The sequence below is a fragment of the Drosophila innubila genome (assembly GCF_004354385.1).
Source record: "Drosophila innubila isolate TH190305 chromosome 2L unlocalized genomic scaffold, UK_Dinn_1.0 4_B_2L, whole genome shotgun sequence".
NCBI lineage: Eukaryota > Metazoa > Arthropoda > Insecta > Diptera > Drosophilidae > Drosophila > Drosophila innubila.
This window is the reverse complement of record NW_022995372.1, coordinates 12,715,704-12,736,915: the sequence shown is the minus strand read 5'-3', so window position 1 is coordinate 12,736,915 and position 21,212 is coordinate 12,715,704. Positions and strand designations below refer to the sequence as shown.

The window sequence follows — 21,212 nt, the reverse complement described above, 5'->3', positions numbered from 1 at the left end:
GGACAATGCCAGGACACAATGCTACCGAGCAGGCGGAGTGTTGAGGTATCTTAAGGCCATTGATGTATATGTGTGTGTTGTTGTTGTTGTTGTTCTCCTTTCTTGTCTCGACTTGATTGAGTTTTATGCACAGTTTACTCTCCCTTGCTCCCGCGTTCCCGTGTCGCCTAATAGCCGTCGGCCTTAAGCCACGTGGCATACATGCTTAATTTAAGTGACGCTACGTTGATAAACTTTGAAACCTTTTGAAGTTCTTTCAGTGCCTTAAATTGCCAGCATTCAATTTAAAATATTGCCACCAAAAACTCGCTTCATCATAAACTTGGCCAAGTGCTGAACCAACTTGAACTTTGACGTCATCATTCTCAGTTAGATGAAGAGAGTATGTTGAGTATTTTATCTCCTTCTTTATTTTTGCCATTCACCTTTATTTGCGCTGCGATTTATTTATTCAAAAGCACAACAACTTTTTCATATATTTACATATTTGACTTTTAGCTAAACTTGGAGTCTAGTCTTTTCTGACAAATGCCAATTCAATGGGCTGCATTCATGGGCTGTCTGGATTCGTTCCTCTTTTTTTTTGGTTTGTTTGCTTTTTTATGGATGTCTGCACAGAGGTTGAATGAATGCTCACATAAAGTAAATGTTGTATTTGTGTGTGAAGAGCAAGTCATTGCCGTTATATTTTGTACAAGTATGACAGAGCATTTGACGTCATTATAAGTAGACACATACACATTTTAAATATGTATTCGCACAACAGCTTACCCAAAGTTGCAATGATGAAGTCACAGTTTAAGCTGCACAAATTCTTTCCATTTCTTCGTATACAGATTTAGTTTATCATCTATTTTTCAGTCTAAAGTTTATCAACATGCCCAGCTAATCGATAGTGATTTTTTGAGCAATTCTTTTGCTGTCCATCGGCAGCACTTTTATTTTAAGTCAGCTTCAATTAGACGTCAGCAGCTTGGCTAAAATGCAAAGTGGTTTTTCTATTTGTTCTGTGATGCTTTTGTGCAGATGTTCACGGCTTAAGCTAAATCAGTCTCCATTATGCAGGACAATCGAAGCGCACAGCGCCACTCAAAGTCAATTTCAAGGCGTCAGTCAATTGAGTTTTAGAATTTCGATTTAATATTGCCAGCTTGAGTTAAGTTGGTTTGAGTCGGGCCTAAAGCATGGCTAAATTATGCATTGTATTTCAACACTCAGACACATACATATATTTTTTCACTCTTTCTCTTAAAGAAGTATACGTTAAATATGTTCTGCTCCTGAAATTAGGCAAGACAAATTATGATTATGATGTGTTCATTGTTTTAATACCTCCTGACGCCGAAAGGCAATTTGCCAAATACGCAATACAAACACAAATATCAAGTACCTACAAAAGCACACACAAAAGCATAAGAGACCTTTCTTTGGGTGCTCAACTTCTCAAGCGTTTACAAATCGTCTTTTGTTTGGAAGTATCCTTTGTCTGGCTACATCAACTAGATCAAGGCTTTTGTAATACTGAGTGAAGAAGAAGCTGGATTACACTTATTTAATACAATTAAATTTAATTTATTTTACTGGTTATTTACCATCTTCGATTTACTTATCCTTTTATTTATTGAATTCTTCTCCCGTTTCTTCATGTCGCTTATCTTCTACATAAAATATTGAAATTATCTGATGAATTTATATTGGGGCTTTATATAATCATTAAGTTTCAACACAGTAACTTTGCCTAAGTTGACAATACACTACTTGAACATTTGTTTTCTAAATTCGTAATGTGCGTAAGTGTGAATGTTTATGAAAAAAAATTGCATATAAGATGTACAGCATCGTAAAATTGTTTCAAACAAATTAATACGTTTTTAATTAATTATGGAAGAGTAACCAAAGAACGTATAACTAAAATTAAAAGTCCTTTATTACTTGCTGGCTTTTGTCTTTTGGCGTAAGAATTTTGTTTACATTTCGTGCTGCTAATCACATGCAAATCCTTTTAAGTCGCAATGACTTTGTGACTCGGGCGCATAATAAGCTCATTTGTAAAGGAAATAAGTAGACACACACACTCAGACATTTATATACTTATTTAGACGTGTGTGTGGGAAGCTTGTTTGTGTTTGTAATAGCTGCAGGTTATTTGGCATAACCTTTTTTGTAGCTGTCGTTGCCATTTTCAGGAATAGGGCTCCATGTGTGTGCAGTTAGCCTACTTTTATTTATGACTACGAATGTGCCCATGAGTGTGTGCCTGTCTATGTGTGTGTGAATGTCGCATTGGCACATTAAAATATGAATCTAATGTTCATTTTATGCGCGTAATTTACGTTGCGAGACAAAGGCGAAGTGCGTGAGTCTCATTTGTGTCTCGGATATACGAGTACTTTAATTTATTTTGCCAAAAAGAACTACATAATGATGTGTGAACGAGCCTTAAATAAATATCAATACTTTAAGAATTTTTATTAGATTTACACTTTAAATCTAAGTAGGTTTGTATGCTTGTACTGGAATAATTCTAGCTCGATTACTTCATTACACTCCCAAACAGACTACTAACCACATCTATAATAAATACTACAATCTTACAATCAGGAAACAATTGAAACATTAAAATACATCAATAACAATGGCAACAAGAGGTGACTTCAATTTGCTGAAATTCGATAGCTATTCGGATTACCTGAAATCCTTTACAAAGGTTGATGAATATCGATATTTAGGAAGCATGAAGGTAATCAATTCCTTTGTGAAACTTGGATATCGTACAAGCGCAACAATATACGACGAGGATGACTTTCATAAAATAAGGAAACGTTTATTGGAATTGATTAATCCTAAAAGCATACGAAGTCAGCTCTTTAGCCGACACCTTGTGGGAGATGATCCTGCTCTAGTTGCATTTGCAGATCGAGAGGAGCGCAATGTGCAGAAAAAGTTAGCAGTAAGCACTGTGATTATTTATTTAAATTACAAATCAAATCAAATACTCTACCCTTAGTCAATTATATTTCTTCAAATACGACGGCGTAATGGCTTCGACATATCCGGCTATATAGACTATGCCGACAGTCTGCAAAAATGTACAACCCGCAGTCTTGGAGCCACCAACTGGAAGGCTGTTTTTGAAGGTCGAATTCTGCTACGACCGAATCGCAATCACTTAAGTTTCTATGATTGGCACACGGGAGCCGTTAGTTTTAATAATAGTAATAATTTTGAGATAGTGAATTACGGATCCTCATTAATGTTCAAGCACATTGGAGACCACAAGATCATTCCTGTAACAACTGCGGACTCTCTCTTTAAGGATAACGTAAAGCGCACATTTATTCAATCGCCAATGTATGGTTGTGTGGCAATTTACGATCACATTGTTAGGAAAGCTTCCTAGCATATCATTATTAAACATAATAGTAATTATAAGAAATATATTTTGTTTTTCTTCTTTTCTAATTGGTTGATCATAGTGGAAATTATATCACAGTCAAATACCAGAAGGTACGCGAGTTTAGTACTCGTGTGTATAGAGGAATATATCTGGTATGCAGAGGAGTTTCAAGCAGAGTTGTTATGCTTTATTTCTGGTTGCTTAATAGTTTATTTTAAACGGATTGGCTCATTACAAATGGGCACTCTTCTTAGATAAAAGTAACGCCATGTCAAAAGAGAAGGAACAATAATTTATAGATCTATGTCAAAAATAAATAGAAACGTGGAAAAGTCAACATTCGGTCGAGACAAATCACACTGAAATTTCAATCAATGTTCAATCGACATTAAAAACATTCATTACTTCCAAATTTTGTTCGTTAATATTTTTTACTTGATTATAATAATGTAATTTTTAATAATCTAGTAAGCTTTGTACACATATCCTAGAAAGATGTTCGTACGCTCTATTTATTCATAAACAAATAACTACACAGACAACACTAATAATACTACACAAAATAAAATAAAAAATATAACATTTTTCACCCATACTCATACATTACATAACTAAACTTAAGTACAATGGCGGGACGAGGCGATTTTAACCTGCTTAAGTTCGATACATATTCCGCTTATCTGCGATCCTTCACTAAGATTGAGGAGTATCGATACTTGTCAAGCATGAATGTGATTAAATCCCTTGTGAAACTTGGATATTGCAGTAATGCTGTAATATACGAAGAGCAAGAGTTCTATGAAGCAAAGAAACACCTGCAGGAATTGATCAATCCAAAGTCCATAGTAAGTAAGCTGTACAGTCAGTACCTTGTGGGAGATGATCCAGCTTTAAGAGCATTGGCAGAGCGTGAGGAACGCAACGCGCATAAGAAGTTATCAGTAAGCTATATGATTATAAATCTTTAAGTTGTAGTCTCTAAGTAATACTTTCCGTTTCTTAGACAATAATCTTCATGCAAAAACGAAAGAGAACTGGCTTCGACATATCGGGCTATATTGACTATGCGGATAGTCTGCTCGGTTGTGCCGTTCATAGACTTGGGGCAACCAACTGGAGGGCTGTCTTTGAAGGTCGAAAATTGTTGTGTCCCAATCGTAATGACCTGAGCTTCTATGACTGGGAATCGGGAAACATTCACTTTAATAACACTGACAACTTTGAAGTTATGCATGTTGGCACTTCTTTAATGTTCAAGCACATTGGTGACCACAAGATTATATCTGTGAATCCCTCTGATTTTCCCGACAATGACTTTGTCAAGCGTACATTTCTTTACTCGCCATTGTATGGTTATATAGTCTTTTATGATCATATTGTTAGGAAACCTAGCTAAAGATAATTAAACCGCATATTTAGGATGAATTATTGTTTTAATGGGCTTTGACATTTTTTTTAACGTGTTAGAATCTGTTCTTAATTATATCTATTTTTTAATAGCAATAATCGGTTGTGCGATTTTAAAATATCGATTGGTTCTTTAAATAATGAGATCCTCGATGCTAAAAGCAGCAAATTTGATATGTACGCTAATCTAGATCGATCTTATGTTGAATCATTCTTCGATCTTCTGTCAATTTGAAACGGAAATTTTTTGTGTAGATTTTTTCCGAACGTCAACTTAGCAGGCTAAAGCCAAAAAATTATTACAGTTACAATTCTACATTGGAACCTCTAACATACACACACTAAAAATATTTAAAAAAAAAAAATAAATAAAAATACGAAAAATACATTAAAAAAAATTATAATCTTAAGAACACCAAAAAAAAATAGGAAGAAAATGGCTGCCTTACGACCAGACTTCACTTTACTTAATTTTAATACGTATTCCGAATATCTTAAATCATTCCAAAGCATCAAGGATCAACGATATATCGATGATGAGAAAACCATAAATGCTTTGGTAAAGCTTGGATACAGCAATGCTGGCAGAATCTACGAGGAGGATGAGTTTAAAAAATGCAAAGAAATGACACTCGAAGTGATTAATCCAAAAATTAAGCTGTGTCTGACGAGTGGCCATCTGGTAAAAGGAGATGATCCAGCTTTATTGGCATTGGCGGAACGTGAAAAACCCAACTTATTGAAAAAACTTTCGGTAAACACTACACATAACGAATATTTAATAACTATCAAATTTTCAAGAACAATTCTCTTTTTCTCGTTCATTCAAGACCATTATCTTCATAGTTGTACGACTGCCAAGCGGGTTTGATGTATCCAGTTACAAGGATTATGAGCACAGTTTGCGGCAATTCGATATGAGCACTCGTGGGTCAACAAATTGGAAGGGAGTTTTTCAGGGAACCCATAAATTGCGTCCCAGGCCAAGCGACTTGAGCTTCTACGATACGCAAAAAAAATATGTCACCTATAATGACAGTGATAATTATCATACGTTGTCAATAGGACATTCGTTATTATTCCTGCACAAGGGTGATCACAAGATGATTGTGCCAGAGCAAAAACCATCTCTCCAAACAACTGCCAAGCGAACAATGTTTTTGTCTCCAGTTTTGGGTACTATAATATTATACGATCACATTGTACGAAAACCTGTGTAAGAAATAATCACTTGAGTGTATATGATGACTAGCAGATAAAGTTGAGTATCAGAAATCTTCAAAGTTAATCCTTATTTTAAGTAACATTTTTAATGAGTTTATAGGTGGCAACTGTCTACTAATTAAATTGCTTGCATTTGGATTGAGTTACAGAAAGTTGTTTATATTAGAATTTTAGATATTTAAATGATTTATTGAAACCTGTTTTTGAATCACTTTATGTATAGCTTTAGGGGTGACTATATCAAGGATTAAACTAAAATAAGCTTTTCCAGTTCCATTTCCTAGAATCGGAGAAGCATATTTTTGGTTGAAAATGTGTAACAGCAAATTGGTATAAAAAAACAATTTTTTTTTTAATACAATAGTTTAGTAAATCCATTTTCTTAAGTTTGGCTCCAGACGCATTTATAGGCAAAAATTCCACATCCTAATTGTAATAAAGTGTTTGTTTTATAGCCTATTTCCACGACAGCACATTTGACACATGCGAATCCATGTTCATCATTCCGGCCGAATGTGGAATTCATTTCAGTACAAAATCCGAATGATCATTATGACTCATTCATAATGAATGTTAAGATTTTTTGCCATTCACCCCGGTGAATTTTAGTATTTTTTTATCGAACACGCGATGTTTATCGATAAAATCGTGAAAAAAAAGGTATTAACACTTTTACCAGCTGTTCTGCTCAATAAATATAAGTCAGCATAAAATTTGTGCGAATTATAACTGCAAAATAATAATGAAAATGTAATTATTTTCAGCTTTTTATAATTTTTGCACAGAAATCGAACTGCTGATTCATTTCGTTTGAATGGAAAATGTTTTAACAGTTTCACATTTGGTCGTGAAAAGCCAAAAATCTGACACATTCAAATGTGAGCAAATGTGGCAAATGTGAGTGCTCATGGAAATAGCCTATTAAAACTGTCTGATTTTAAAAATCCAATTTTTTATCTGTGAATAAGTTGACTAAATATAAGATAACTTTGAGTTTTTTATTTCAATCTTAGTCTTGGCTAACGATATATTTCCTAACGAAACTCTTGATCATATAACACATGCAATAGGAAAACCTTATGTTTAAGTATATGTGTATCAAACAGCATGCATATCATTTATGGTCTGTAGGTATTAGAGACGAGCCATCAGTAGACGGGCGTAAAAACCACGCTTATTTAGAAGAATGGCGAGATTCTGCCAAGAGTTTTCATAGAGAAGAGTCGGTGGACCATCCATGTTATCCGTAGTGAAATCGTACTTCTCGCAGAGATTCGGCTGGAATCGTACATCCGAGTAGACGCCACTGATCAAAGTGTATGTAAGACCAAGAGGAGTTCGCAGTTGCAGGCAGTCGGATTCCTCCAGGCACAGTTGGAAGAGCAAGGAGCAATTGTCGGATTGCTGGTCATATGGTTCATCGGAGTTGTTGGGTGCCTGCCACTTGAGTTTAACTGACCAGCTTTGACCGAAAGCCTTAAAGATGGGGCCAGTAACAAAGTGGTTGCGTGGAAAGGTTTCCAAGTGGGGCAGCTGGTGTAGCAGGCGTGCAGTGATATGTGGCAGCTGCAACAACTTCATAATATTAACCAGTTGACAGCGCTTGGCATCGCGCTTCTCTTGAATCTGACGCAGTTCATCCAACAATTCTAAGCCTGTCTTATGACGATACTCGCAGTTCTCCCTATGTGCTTCTTCTAGCACACCCAATTCGCCTTTCCACTTGCAGCCTATGCGCTTGTATTTGCATGTGATCAGTCTCTTGGGGCATTCCTTGATTCCATGAAGACGCAGCCGACCACGTGGCAAATGCATCTCGCATCTCTCACAGGCCACAACAGCATCATACAGTCTACGTTCAGCAATCAGGTGACGAAACGGCTGATGACGATAGATCCGCACTCCGCACAGTGGACAGGTGCCCAACTGGGCGCCCAGCATCTTGTCCAGCACGCGAATCTGATAGCAGCCGGCACAAATGGGATGTCCTTGTTGGCAGTGAAGCACCTCGACAAATGGCAATGTGTCGCACACAATACAACGGAAGATATCTAGATCTGCGGGATCTTCTCCTCCATTTATGAACAACCCGTTCCCTGCCGGCACATTGTTCACCTCATCATCTGTGTCGATCACCACATCGCGATTTATGGATGGTTGATTGATTTCTTCAGTGGGCCATTGAGGACTTGTCCCGCGTACCTGAACGAAGTGGAAATCCTCAGACGACATGTTGATTGTAACAAAAATATATTTAGGCAATGATTATCAAAAGATTTCTGAGAATGTGTTCAGGTCTAGGATCAACCTTACAATTTAATCGTAAGTTATATGTTGACTAAGACAGCTCCCACTTAGATAACAAGTATATCGAACTATTTGAATGTGCTCGACGAAGCACCCTACGAGACCTTATCTCACATCTCATAAAAATAATAAAATAAATAAAATTGTAGGCGCTAGATGGCGCCAGAGCGGCTTTTCCCGCTTTAGTAAGCGTATTTTTGCATTGAAATACATATGTAAACTTTCTGCGATTGTGAATAAAATATCAAATATACAATATTGTTATTTTAAAAATGTTTTTTTTTTTTAATTTTCAACTTTTAGAGTTTGACCAAAGTGGCACAACTTAGCTCACTGCCAATTAGAACACATACATAAGTTATTTAAATTAGTTTTGCCTTGGTAAAAGTAGTTTTGTTTTCACTCAAAACTTCACTGTTTGACAAACTACCAAAAAGTAGTAAAAACTGAAGAGACAAAGGCAACGAAAAATAAACTTATTTTGGCTAAATAATAAACAGTGCTAAATCATTTCAACAAATGCTCGCCACGTGATTTCCGCTTGCTGTACGTGCCACAACATTGGCGCCGGCATTGCCCGTGTTGTCACGCCCACTTGCCCACACGCCTTAATGCCAGCAGCTGCCAAAGCAGAAATTATTGGCAACTCGCTTAAGCGCAATAAATACGCTTGATTACTGGCAGCTGGCCAAAAAGAGAGGCGAGTACATTCAGCATTCGGTGTGTCCTGCAATCTCCTTTATGTTCATATCGTCTATATCCTGCCGTCAATTTGTAGTTCATTTGAAGTCACAAGTAAATCGCTGCATGCTGTTTGCTCTGCAGTTTTTAATAGGCGGTGATTCCAATCTGCAACCCAACTGCTTTTCAAATGGTATGCAGCGCGACGGTTTAGTTGAAAATGCTCGACAGAGAAATACCCTGGAAATAGAGATCGAGTGAGCTAACAGCCATTCATCTTCTCACTCTTCACTTTAGCTGTAGATTCTGTTACAAAACTTAATAATCGATTCTATTAATTTATAGGCTACTTTATTAGAATGACATAGTATTCCACACTTCTGTAAATATTTTTTCTTAGCGTTTTCTTAATGTTATACTGTCGCAGAGTAAAACTCGAAATTAAATATAAGATATGAGAACCAAGCAGAAACTAAGATAGAATTTCAATAATCACCCATTAAGAAACTGAATAATATAATAAAAATATATATATATTCCTAAAATATATTTAAATATATATCTTACTTACTGAAACATTTTTTAAAATGCATTATAAAACTTTAGAATGGTATTTAATTTCTCAAAAATAGAGGAAAACTTTTCTAACTTTGTTTCCTGTTACACATTTAATATTTCATCTATATAAGCCATAGAAATAAATTATATTTGCACTTGTTTTTTTCACAGTCTTTTATCTCCCATATTCGCAGGACGACAATCAGGAAACAATGGGCCACCACGAGGGTTAAGGCGCAGGGAGCAAAGAGCATCGGAAAATAGGAGAAGGAAAGCGCAACTCAAATCGCTTTTGTGCACAATTCGATTATTTACGTTATTCTTTTTAAATGATATTTTCCGTTGGCAAACGGGTTAGCGTGTTTGAACTGCAATGGAGCTGGAGAAACCAATTATCTGGAACAAGGAGCAGAGCCTGGTAAAGGCCACAAGCGATTTGCAAGGAAATAAAGCGAAGGCAGAGCGCGAGATGGGGAAGGGGAAATGCATTGAAAAGAAAATAAATATCTGGCAGCTGAGAGGCAACACCAAACAAAAGATCAAATTAATAACATGACCAACAACTTTGGCTAAGAACAGACACAAACATCAAACACAGCTGAAGGCAAGTTACCAAATGGGTGAAGAGTGCGGGGGATCGTCACTTGCAGTGGACAAATATTTAAGCAGTTGGCTGCATCCGAAAAACCAGATGAAGCCCACTATAAAACGCCCATCATGGCGCAGAGAAAGCATCACAAACACTTCCGTTGTTCCCCAAGCAACCAACGGACTGAGCATGTCATCCAAGTACGCACTGATCTTTGTCCTAGCGGCACTTTGCTGCCTGGTGGCCACCGAGGCAGCTGCCCAACGTCGCAACGGCGCCGTACTGTCATCAGAGGAGTCGAGGGACACCAAGGATTCCAGTGATGTTGAGGTGAAGCGAGAACCGGAGGAGGAGCAGGAGCAGGATCAAGATGCAGGTGACAACAATCAGCTGCAACTGAATGAGAATCACAATGCGGCTGTCAGCAAACAGGATAATGTGAGGGAGACCGTTGTGCGCTCCAATAAGGATGATGCCCGTGCCCGTCGTGTTGTGCGTCGTCGTCGTGGTCCTCGTCGCAGCCGCAACTCCCGTCGTCGTCGTCGTGGCGGCAACCGCAGACGTCGTGGTGGCAACCGCAGGCGTCGTGGTGGCAACCGCAACCGTCGTCGTAGCACGATCAGGAGACGTGGTGGCAGACCCCTCCGCGGTTAAGCAATTGCCCAGACTCAAAGACCACACACACACACACACATGGAGATAAACAAAGACACACCGACACAGGCACACAAATACACACACACACATACATGTAAAACATTTAAACACCGAACTGACTTGTGTAATGATTTGTGTTATATTTATTTCACCCTATACTGTACATCTGTAAAAAAAAAATTGTCAAAATATATTTTCACATTTTAACTTAATAAAATACTTCTTTATTTCTTGAACAATGATTTAAATGAATTAAATAACAGTTAGGAAGTCTGTAAAATGCATTTAGCTAGAGCTCAGATTTATGCAAATTTTGGACAGCTTCACAGGATAAAATATTTCCAATTCGTTTTCAGAATTTATACTTTTTTAATCTTGAATTTTTTATTATTTACTGATTTAAATATAAAATGAAATTAATAAATGTTTTAAGAGTGAGTTTCAAATTAAATAATTGAGTGTAAAATTATTAACATAAAAATTTAAGTTTGGAACTTAATGCCTAAATTTATTTTAACTAATATCTTTAAAAATGAGTTTTGAACCTTACCCTTTAAGATTTAAATGCTTTTTCTTTTCTACGTTTGAACCAATTTATGCATTTTAACAACTTGCTATTTCGCAATCCCCATTAAAGTGGCTTTCAAGCAGTTGTCGCATACGTTTAAAATGAAAGCAACTTTAAATCGTTTGTTAATACACAGCATGCTAAAATTCTTTGGCCAACATGGAAAACTTTTCAGCAGTATGCGAAAAATGCCTGTGGTGAAAATGCTGGAAGCCTGTTCTCTCGTCAGCACCAGCTCCTCTTTCTCTGATTGAAGCAGGCGACGTGACGTGTGACAAGAAATTGCCGCGGCTGCCTGCAACATCTGTTGCTGTTGCTGTTGCCGTTGCCGTTGTTGCTGCTGTGGTTGTTGTTGTCACACTCTGCTGCCTTCTGCCCGGCCTCAAAAATGATGAATGTGCCAATGTTTCTGGCCTGCAGCTGCTAAAGGAACAACAGCAACAGCAGCAGCAGCAGTCGAGCTGTCTCAACTTATCCTGGCTATACACTCTAGGAAACTTCTTTGTCAGTGTATACACTTGGCGGACAAAAGTTTTGCGGCCGCCAAGATGGTCCATTTTTGGATTATTAGGCAACACTTGGCGCAACATTCGCATACAACCAAACCGCGTTGCAGGCAAACCAGTCAGGCCATTATGCTGCAAGTATATCAACAGAAAAGTTCTTCTGGTTGAACCAGATGAGACGATCCGTTGCATAAATGGAAAATGGTAAATGAGTTTGTCAGGCCTCTAAACTTCCACACGCACACTAAACTTCAAAAAGTTTGTAGATGCATCTGATGAGGGGCATAGACAGGGACCGGGACATTGCAGGAAATTAAATCCATGTGTTGAGGCAGCTGCAACATCAACATTTTGATGAGCAGCCAACCGCATTGATGAGCATTTCTATTGTTATTGTTTTATAGGCATCAGGAGGGGACATCAACTCGATATGGTTCAGGACCTAGACAGGTCCCAAAAATAATCAGAACGATACTCGCATTGAGAGCTTCATCTGAGCTGATGCCTCGCTGCTCATAATTCATCGTTATTCAGTACTCGTTACTTGAAAATCGCTACTCGTTACTACGATTTTGGAGAGAGAAGGCACAAGTTCTTTCTCGACGTTTAATTAAGCGCACAATATGCATTGAGAATTTTGTAATTTCCTATTCATCAGCTCAACGTTTGTGCTTATCGGCCTTTTGCTCTGATGAATAGACAAAGAAATGTTGCTCTCACATATTCATGTATTTACTTGTGTATGTGTATAAGTGTGTGTGTGTGTGTGTATGTGTAACAAAAGTCTGCCGTTGTGTGCATCTGTTTGAAAAACAATAAGCTATCCCATTGTTTGCCTTTTTGAGCAACAACAAAAGCCAAAGTCAAACAATTTAGATATGACAATAAGGTAAATAAATTGAATTTGGCTGCCATTTTATGTGGTCGAGTCTGAAGAACTTATCGTCTAAAGTGTGCAAAGAAAGCTGTTGAATTGTAAAAGATATTGCATGAATATTCAGGCAGCCTCTTATGATCAACATTTTTATATAGCTGAAGAAAACATTTCAAAATAGAGCAATCGAAGCTTAAGCACTTTCTTGGCAGCTGAATCAATTGCTTTCTTCACTAAAGGTCTCTATAGGTCATGTATTTATTTTGTGCCGATGTTACAATAACGTTCTACCTTTTACACAGTTTTGAAATCATCATCATCTATATAAATATTGTTTAATAAAAAAATTATACCAAGTACTCTATTCACATAATTAAGTTCAGAATACATTTTTGACCAGTAATAATGCATAATTTTATTCTTATGTAAGTCAAATCTCAAGTTATTTAAGTATTATAATGGATTAAAATGATTTTATTTTCTTTCAGAAAACATTTTAAACACTTTATTATGAAATAGAAATTGTTGTTGAATTTTTGTGTCGTTAAAAAAAGTTATTAAGCTAGTGTCTTATAATGGTATACAATCAATTTATAGTTTATTAAACCGAATAGAAATTGAAATTTTAATTTTTTAAGTGTGATTTTTCTTTAAAGCAATAATAATATTTCGTGAATATAATTTTTTCAATTTAAAAATACTATTTTAAAATATTTCGCAGCATTTTGTCGTACATTTCAACATTTTATTTTGCTTATACATAAATTTAAAAAATAATTTTCTTGTTACAGTTTTACATGCCCGAGTGAACAGCCTCGTAATGAGACCTTCGAACCGAGGCTACCCAAACGAATATATTATAAATAAATGATGCATATTTGTAGTTTTTTTTCGAGAAAATTTTTGTTTTCTTTCGCTTTGTGTTAATATATATTTTGGCAGGCTGCTGTGATTTCCACGCCGAAGTGATTTTTGGGGGCAGCATTCAGTCTTCAGCGTGAACAGCAAAACAAATATACACACAAGCTTAAAAAGAGAGAAGGAAAATCACACGACGATTTTCAATTGAACGGCGGAAATGTAACGGAAATAAATTTACATAAATACAATATGGTGCGTGCTTGTTGGCGTCATTTTATTTGCGCAATATATATTGAGCACGCATGCACGCACAAGCATACGAGTACGAGTATTTGCACAGAAGTGCGTATTGATTTATATGCACAACTGAATTCCTTATTTTAATTTTTCTCGACTTTATCATCCTTTTAATTTTAAAAATCAAATTTAAGACCGAACTTTAGTTAGGACAAAAAGGATGGATGGATCTTTAAATTTGTTGTTGGTTGTCTGAGCAACATCGTTTGCACTTCTTTAACGCCAAAAACATTTTTGGCATTTCGTGACCAAATTTAGAGCACACTATCACGTGTGTAAATGCCACACTCACCTGCCTATCCAGTCAGCCATCCAGTCAGCCTGCCATAAGCTATGGTAGGAAATTTTCGCATTCTGCATGCATTATTTGCAAAAGGATAAAAGAATAAAATAACCAAAAATGCATAATAATTTGATGCTCAACGGAAAGATACTCAGCAAGCGAAGTTAAAGATTAAATTATTAAATTGTCGTAATGGAAATCCAAAAATATTGATATTATTCGATCAAAAAAACATAGTTTAAAAAAAGAAAATCTTCCCCAAGTTTTCAATTTATTTAGAACTCATCTAACAACGTGATCATATAAAGTCATAAATCCGTACAATTCAGATTTTATCATAAAACGGTCAACATTTTGTGAATACATACTGGGTTTATCGGTAACCGGAATAAGCTTATGATCCGCTTTATGCATAAATACTAGACTTTCTCCTCCATTAACGGCATGGAAGTTGTCAGTATTATTGTGGTATACGTGTCCCTTGTGCCAGTCATAATAACTTAAGTCTGTTGGTTTTGGTCGTAAAAGGGTTTTACCCTCAAAAACGGCTTTCCAATTGGTTCTATCTGCTTTTTTAAAATGACAGTCACGCAGACTCTTCTCAAAGTCAATATAGCCCGATATGTCGAAGCCACTACGTTGTCGTACCTGTAAGAATATAATGGTCTAGAAAGATAAAGGAGTCAATAAATCAATCATTGTAATTATCCATGCCAACAGCTTACTGATAATTTCAGAAGCAAATTTGGTTCCTCGCGTTCCATTAAGGCTTTTAAAGCAGCATCAGTTCCTTTGAAGTATCTTCCATAAAGGATATCAGATGAGACCCTCGGATTAAGAATAGCAGCTAGCTGGCTTCTTATCTTGTCGAATTCAATCTCCTCACACACCTTCCGGAGCTGCGATAACCAAGTTTTACAAATCTTCTTACAGTTGACATACTGCCCAAATAAAGATAGTCATCGGCCTTTATAAAGGAATTCAAGTAATCGCTGTAGCTTGAAAAATTCAATAGGCTAAGATCCAAATTGGCCGACATGGTTAATATGCTCTTTTTATAATCGAGTATATAAATATATATTTGAGTCGAATTAGAGTTATATATTTTACGGTGATGTGTATTCGTTGATGTACAATATATTTCTGACTTAATATGCTTAGATATTTAAATATTTCAAATTAAAATATCCTACGTATGAGCAACAGAGTATACACAACCCAAGACGCTGGCGAGTGCTTACAGGGAAAATAGTGAAAATGTATTTCCTATAAAAGCCAAGAAACATACAAAAACACAAAAACTACGACGATGAGGACGATGCTGATAAAGACAACACACACTGAAAGACAAGGAACGTGGTCGCTTGTCGCCATTTTGTTGCATTTGCGACTTATATGCATATACGTGTACAGTGTACACATACATTCATACATATGAGTATGTATGGTATATACATATGTGTAGGAACATTGCCACTTCCAAACTCAAACGTGCAGTAAAAATTACATTTTCCTTGCACGAACATTTGCCACAACCAACAACTGCACGAAAATGCACAAAGATTTTTTTATTTTTTTATCGTGCTTTGTTTTTACTCGAATGTTGGCAGAAAACGTTTTCCATTGGCAGCGACATTGGCGGTTGGAGGATTTTCCTGTACAATGGTAAATTATGGCTTAAACGTCAAGTATATTACTAGCAATAATTATAATAACATACTTAAGGATAAATTGTCCTTATCTTGTGAAAATGTCTTACTGAAAACATAATAATATTATGAATATATAAAATTTGAAGTGAATATATTTCCAACTTTGATTAACTTTAATTTAAAAGTGTCCCATAAACGTATAACATAGTCTTTTAATATACAATATTTTGTAGTAATTTGTATTATAATATATGTAGAATAAATATCTTGATTAGTATCTTTAAAAACACAGATTTCAGAATATCTTGTAAGCTATATAGTTGAGAAGGTTTCCACATTAATAATTTATTAATAATTAAATAAATTAAAATAAATCATGTATCAAATAAAACGATTTAAATAAATTCCGTTAATTAGAATACTTTGTCTAAGTTTGTCCCACTGTGCTAAGCACTGAGTTAGTTTAAATGGCGTAGAAATCGGTATTGCCACTCGTTCGTTTGGCATATTTTACAAATGCATTTGACATAAATTTTAAAGGGCTTAAGTGCCACAACCCTTTCCTTTTGGTTTGGGCCCTGGTCCACATAATGTGGTACATGATAAGAAGACGACGACGACGACGACGACGCCTAAAAATATGGGAGGGTCGTTAAATCTTTGGATGCCGACATAAAATAGGGCAATTACACTAAAGATCATAAATTATGCAAAGCCCCTGCAACAAGTGTGCGATAAGCCGCCAACAAAAAAATAAAAAAAAGAAATGAAAATGAAGATGAAGATGGAAACGTCTGACAATCATCACTCAGTTGGGCACTTGAAAGATTCACGAATAGAAAAATGTGTGAATGTATTTTAGAATTTCGGATTCGGCAAAGGCAAAGTAAACTCGACTATATACTATATAGTACATACATATGTAAGCACTCAGTCCTTCAGTGCTCATGTCGTTTATCAACTGTCAGGCGAAATGCATTTCAAGAGCTGCTGACAACAATGCCAAGTGAATTTCTCCTGCTTCTTTCTCTTCCCGTATCCCTTATCATTCATCCAGACCGTACTGAAGTCCCATGCAAATCGGTCTTACTATGGCATTAAGTGTATGCGATTTCCCCTTCAACAAGACAATTTAATGCAAAAATGCATGCTTGACAGGCTGCCAGTGCGTAAGTGCTGCAGGGCGCTCCGAGGGTGGCGTGGGCGTGGCAAAACGGGTTAAACGCCACTACAGTTATGAATAAATAGGTACTTGTATCTGGAGGTAGTGAAACTTGAACTCTTGAAAACATATTGAACACTCGCCTCGCATCTGCAGCGGGCATTTTGAACATGAGTTCAGTGCGAGTTTTCCTTGGGGCTCAGTGAGGCGTGTTATCGCCGGGTTTGCATGCCCGCACAAGCCATAAATGTCAATTGGCCCCACGCAAGTGGCAAGTGGCAAGCGGCAAGCGGCAAGCGGCAAGCGGCAAGCGGCAACAAGTCTGGTTGGGTAACGGTAATGGCAAGGAAATGAATAGCGGTTGCAGCTGCTTGCAGTATCATAATTACAGATGGTTATCACTTCATATGACTTGATATGGTTAATCAATTTCATGCTGAGACACTTTGCAAATTGCCAAATCAAACGACATTGCATGTGAATTACTTGTGCTCTATAAAGGCATAACGAAACAATTTTACAGTCTATTTCAAATAATTAAAAGCTTATCAATTTGATGAACTTGATTTATGCTTGGTATTTTAATTATGGTCGTATACCATTAAACAATCTAAATATGAACAGCAGCAGCAACATGACAAAGAAAAGAAACATGACCAAATAATTTTAAATAGTATAAAAATATATAAGGAAATAATTTTTATCACTGTGGATTAATCATTCAAAATTATACGTCTACCTATTCATTAAAGTAAGTTTTAATGAATACTCTGTTGAATTGTCTAAAATTCTGTGTAGTTCACTTAAAACATTAATTGCAGTGTCATATTAATTTCAAATTGACTCTCCTATTAAGACTCAATAAATAATTTATCCCTCGTAAACCAAGAGTCGATTATTGTGTTTTGTTAGCGATTTGCAAGCTTAAAAAAAAGTCTTAACCAATCGTCAAGTCTACAATCTACAATAGCTTAACCATTTTACAATTCACTCACACCGCATCTATGTAAATTTGTTTGTTTTTTCACTCCCTTTTACCCCTTCTTCTCAGGGACACCCTGCAAAAGTTCCCTGTCCCGTTTCTAGTCAGCGTCTCTGATTTAAATGCTAAAGTGCACGATTATCATTTCGATTTTGTATAAATAGGACATGAATTATTCATAGGCACTTACTTATGCGCCATCAAAGCGACATTGGGAGCTCCATTTCCACTTCCTTTCCTTGCCCTACCTCTGCCCAAATAGACATATGGCGATATGATAAAGCTGGCTTATTGACTTCAAATCAAAGTCAAAGATGAAATATTTGTTGGTTACATTAACACAAGTCGTTGGATCTTATAGTTTGATAAAGTCAAGTTCACAAATTAAAGTAATTTCGCGTCGTAGAACTTTTCACATTGCAAAACCCAAGCAAAAGTTGTGACAATTGTTATTTTAACACACACACAAACACAAACTCATACACATAAAGAGAGATAAACACAAATTACTGTCGATTTCATTTCACGCCTTGAGCAGAGAAACTTCTTTACTATGCTAGGGAGCACGCCATGAAGAAATCGGTGCCCATTGTCAACTGGCAACAACACGGCGTCTCTATATCCAGCGACTGGTGCCTTCAAGTCTCCACTCTCGTCCTGAGTCCTGAGTCCTGAGTCCTGGCATCATCCTCCTCACACTGTTCGCCGCATCGTTGCCTGAAATTCGATAAGGCGACAAGCGGACAGACAACGCGACGGAAACCTGGAAGCAATTTGCGCATAAACGTTCAGCACGATAAAATTTGCAGTTTTGTTTATTTTTCTGACAGATGCTGGAAAAACAGCATTGAAAAGCTTTGAAACTCTGCTCTTCCTCTCCACGCTATGAGAAGTTTTGATTTGAATTAAATTTTGAATTTATTTCTGCGTCTGATACGCTAAGCAGTTGTCAGGCGCAGTTCGAAAGGAAAAGCGGCTTTATACTTTACACTTAACATCAGTGCCAAGAACTTAATTTCAAGTTTAATTTTAGATTGATAACAAAAGAAAAACTAATAATTACATTATTGCATTATACCAAGTTGATATTTGTTATTATATTTTTTTTTTTTTTAATGTATTATTATTAAATATTCCTTGCCTTAGCTCAGATTTATGAAAATTGTTTCGTTTGCAAACTAAGAAGGAAACTCTGATTTAGTCATTTTGTTTGATCCAGTGCTAATTGAAAATGTGCATCACAACTATTCTAAAAGTTTCAACAGTCTCTGATAAGAAACACAAAAGTTACCTTGCTTGTGTCCCCCATTTTTAATCTGTGTTAATATGTTTTATGGTATCACAGATACTAACAAAGTACTGGGTATTTATTGTTGCATCAACTTAAAGTTGAACAAATTTAAGTTATTGCTTGGATTTGAAGCCAATTAAGCACTTCAATCAAAACTATTAACAATTGCACAAAGAACACAGGACACACAATACGGTGTAGTTGACAAGAAATCATTAGCCAAAACTGTCAATACCATTGCAATGGTTGGGCCAAAACAAATGTCAAACAAACACGACGACCATAATGATAAATCAATAGAAAAGCATGTTACTTTTATTTCATTTCGATATTGTTTTTCCAACAAACCAAAATGAAATATCAATAAAGGCTAAATTGTCAGTGCAAAATTGATACATGATCTGGATGAAAATGGAAAGCAGAAGCATATCAACAACAATCAACAGTTTGGGGAAAATGGGAGCAAAAATTGCAACAAATCACATAACTAAAACGCATTTGGTTGTCAACGTAGTTTGCTGCCAGATGAAAATTATAATTGATGCGATATTAATACGGGTGCTAGGACCGGAATTTGTTCCTCAATCCCTTAGCTGTCTCAGTCCCCCGGAACAGACAGCTGATGTTGAGATTGATGCGCTGCATTCGCGGAAAAAGGCTTAGCAACAGGCTTTCCACATGCCACATGCCACTTTCCACTTGTTCCTCCTCCATATACTGACTGATGGCATGCGTCATTAATGTCAGCAATGGTGTTGTACACATATTGCACCACCAACACATATACACATTCAAGGATACAGTCACAGTTACGCACAACAAAACGTTCACAATTGTCATCAGCATTGTTTGGTTTGCCTTTTTGCCTGAGTTCTATCCATGTATCGTTCATGGTCAGTAGCAGAGTCCACCAGTCCAGAGTCCAAATTCTCGGCTCCCTGCTCTGTCCTGCTCTGCGGGCGTTGTGGTAATTAGATGAATGTGCCATAAATCATTTTCTAAATCATTTGTTGCCAGTTGTCACTTGCAATAGATCTTGATAGCCCCCAGCTTGAATCGGCTCTGCTCAGAACTGTTCTCTGACTGATAACGTTTTTGATTTAAAATATTTCCGTCCCCAAAGAGAATGCAGTCATATGCTAAACTATTTTTGATTAAAATAAACTTATGTGATATTTTTGTGATTTAGTTGCCTTACTTTTAATTTATAAAACAAACAAAGCATAAGAAATTTATATTTATCATGTATGAAAAAGAAACTGATTAGAAAATTTAAAAAAAATACTCAAGCTTATGTGTCACTAGCTTCTAGGGCCGTCGACGAGAATCTGTATTTATTCGTTTATATTAAAAATAATATAAACTGTAAAAAATGCAAAAAATATTTTTATTTTTATTACTGCTAAAATAATTTTGATAATTATAAAAATTATTTTTAAAGATAAACAAATCAATTTTAAAGAATTTAAGAAATAATAGATTATAGATAATAATACTTACATAAAATTTCATAGGAAAATTTCTTATAAATAACATTTATATTTATAAGTATTTAAATACACTTAAAGTGGGTCAAAATAGTTCGATTTATTTTATTGTAAAAGGGATTGAAATTTTATATTTAAATTACTCAATCAAATTTAATATTTTTAATAAATTATAATAACTATAATTACCAAAAAGGGCAATCTCAATGCACCTTTAATTATGCTAAAAAAAAAAAAATTATAACAAAATCACTCAATTGATTTTTAATGTTTATTAATTTAATTTTAAATAATTTATATAATTCGAATTTGGCATTAAATTGGGCGCATTGAGATTGCGGCTAATCGTTCAAATCGTTAGTCCTACATAGTAACAAAGGCAACAGAAGACCTCAAAGCAACCGAAACCACAACAAACATGTAACTCAT

The 21,212-nt window shown here is 36.0% G+C and overlaps 6 protein-coding genes across 6 annotated transcripts; 4 read left to right on the top strand and 2 right to left on the bottom strand.

Annotated features, from left to right (window-relative positions):
* The first annotated feature begins 2,577 nt into the window (after window positions 1–2,577).
* On the top strand, window positions 2,578–3,432 carry LOC117780858 (cilia- and flagella-associated protein 299-like). The gene is made up of 2 exons (XM_034617533.1): window positions 2,578–2,950; window positions 3,008–3,432. Exons 1-2 carry the CDS (start codon window positions 2,636–2,638, stop codon window positions 3,398–3,400), a joined length of 708 nt encoding a protein of 235 aa, XP_034473424.1. The 5' UTR covers window positions 2,578–2,635; the 3' UTR covers window positions 3,401–3,432.
* A 438-nt stretch (window positions 3,433–3,870) lies between these two features.
* Window positions 3,871–4,822, top strand: LOC117780658 (cilia- and flagella-associated protein 299-like). The gene is made up of 2 exons (XM_034617283.1): window positions 3,871–4,338; window positions 4,401–4,822. Exons 1-2 carry the CDS (start codon window positions 4,024–4,026, stop codon window positions 4,791–4,793), a joined length of 708 nt encoding a protein of 235 aa, XP_034473174.1. The 5' UTR covers window positions 3,871–4,023; the 3' UTR covers window positions 4,794–4,822.
* Window positions 4,823–5,101: 279 nt separating this feature from the next.
* LOC117780662 (cilia- and flagella-associated protein 299-like) lies at window positions 5,102–6,081 on the top strand. Its single transcript, XM_034617286.1, has 2 exons — window positions 5,102–5,558; window positions 5,635–6,081. The coding sequence occupies exons 1-2, from the start codon at window positions 5,241–5,243 to the stop codon at window positions 6,022–6,024; spliced, it is 708 nt and encodes a 235-aa protein (XP_034473177.1). The 5' UTR covers window positions 5,102–5,240; the 3' UTR covers window positions 6,025–6,081.
* Window positions 6,082–7,162: 1,081 nt separating this feature from the next.
* On the bottom strand, window positions 7,163–8,260 carry LOC117779827 (cysteine and histidine-rich protein 1-like). Its single transcript, XM_034616149.1, has one exon. It carries the CDS (start codon window positions 8,258–8,260, stop codon window positions 7,163–7,165), a length of 1,098 nt encoding a protein of 365 aa, XP_034472040.1.
* Window positions 8,261–10,352: 2,092 nt separating this feature from the next.
* Window positions 10,353–10,817, top strand: LOC117779824 (protein nemuri). Its single transcript, XM_034616144.1, has one exon. It carries the CDS (start codon window positions 10,353–10,355, stop codon window positions 10,815–10,817), a length of 465 nt encoding a protein of 154 aa, XP_034472035.1.
* Window positions 10,818–14,461: 3,644 nt separating this feature from the next.
* On the bottom strand, window positions 14,462–15,283 carry LOC117781104 (cilia- and flagella-associated protein 299-like). The gene is made up of 2 exons (XM_034617819.1): window positions 14,935–15,283; window positions 14,462–14,875 (listed from the first exon to the last, which is right to left on the bottom strand). The coding sequence occupies exons 1-2, from the start codon at window positions 14,971–14,973 to the stop codon at window positions 14,492–14,494; spliced, it is 423 nt and encodes a 140-aa protein (XP_034473710.1). The 5' UTR covers window positions 14,974–15,283; the 3' UTR covers window positions 14,462–14,491.
* Window positions 15,284–21,212: the final 5,929 nt, after the last annotated feature.

Excerpts from the sequence above, each read along its gene's own strand:
- LOC117780858 (XM_034617533.1), top strand. The coding sequence starts at position 2,636 with ATGGCAACAAGAGGTGACTTCAATTTGCTGAAATTCGATAGCTATTCG. Across the intron at positions 2,951-3,007 it reads ATGTGCAGAAAAAGTTAGCA|TCAATTATATTTCTTCAAAT; the intron begins GTAAGCACTGTG and ends CTCTACCCTTAG.
- LOC117780658 (XM_034617283.1), top strand. The coding sequence starts at position 4,024 with ATGGCGGGACGAGGCGATTTTAACCTGCTTAAGTTCGATACATATTCC. Across the intron at positions 4,339-4,400 it reads ACGCGCATAAGAAGTTATCA|ACAATAATCTTCATGCAAAA; the intron begins GTAAGCTATATG and ends TCCGTTTCTTAG.
- LOC117780662 (XM_034617286.1), top strand. The coding sequence starts at position 5,241 with ATGGCTGCCTTACGACCAGACTTCACTTTACTTAATTTTAATACGTAT. Across the intron at positions 5,559-5,634 it reads ACTTATTGAAAAAACTTTCG|ACCATTATCTTCATAGTTGT; the intron begins GTAAACACTACA and ends CGTTCATTCAAG.
- LOC117779827 (XM_034616149.1), bottom strand. The coding sequence starts at position 8,260 with ATGTCGTCTGAGGATTTCCACTTCGTTCAGGTACGCGGGACAAGTCCT.
- LOC117779824 (XM_034616144.1), top strand. The coding sequence starts at position 10,353 with ATGTCATCCAAGTACGCACTGATCTTTGTCCTAGCGGCACTTTGCTGC.
- LOC117781104 (XM_034617819.1), bottom strand. The coding sequence starts at position 14,973 with ATGGAACGCGAGGAACCAAATTTGCTTCTGAAATTATCA. Across the intron at positions 14,876-14,934 it reads ATTTGCTTCTGAAATTATCA|ACCATTATATTCTTACAGGT; the intron begins GTAAGCTGTTGG and ends TTATCTTTCTAG.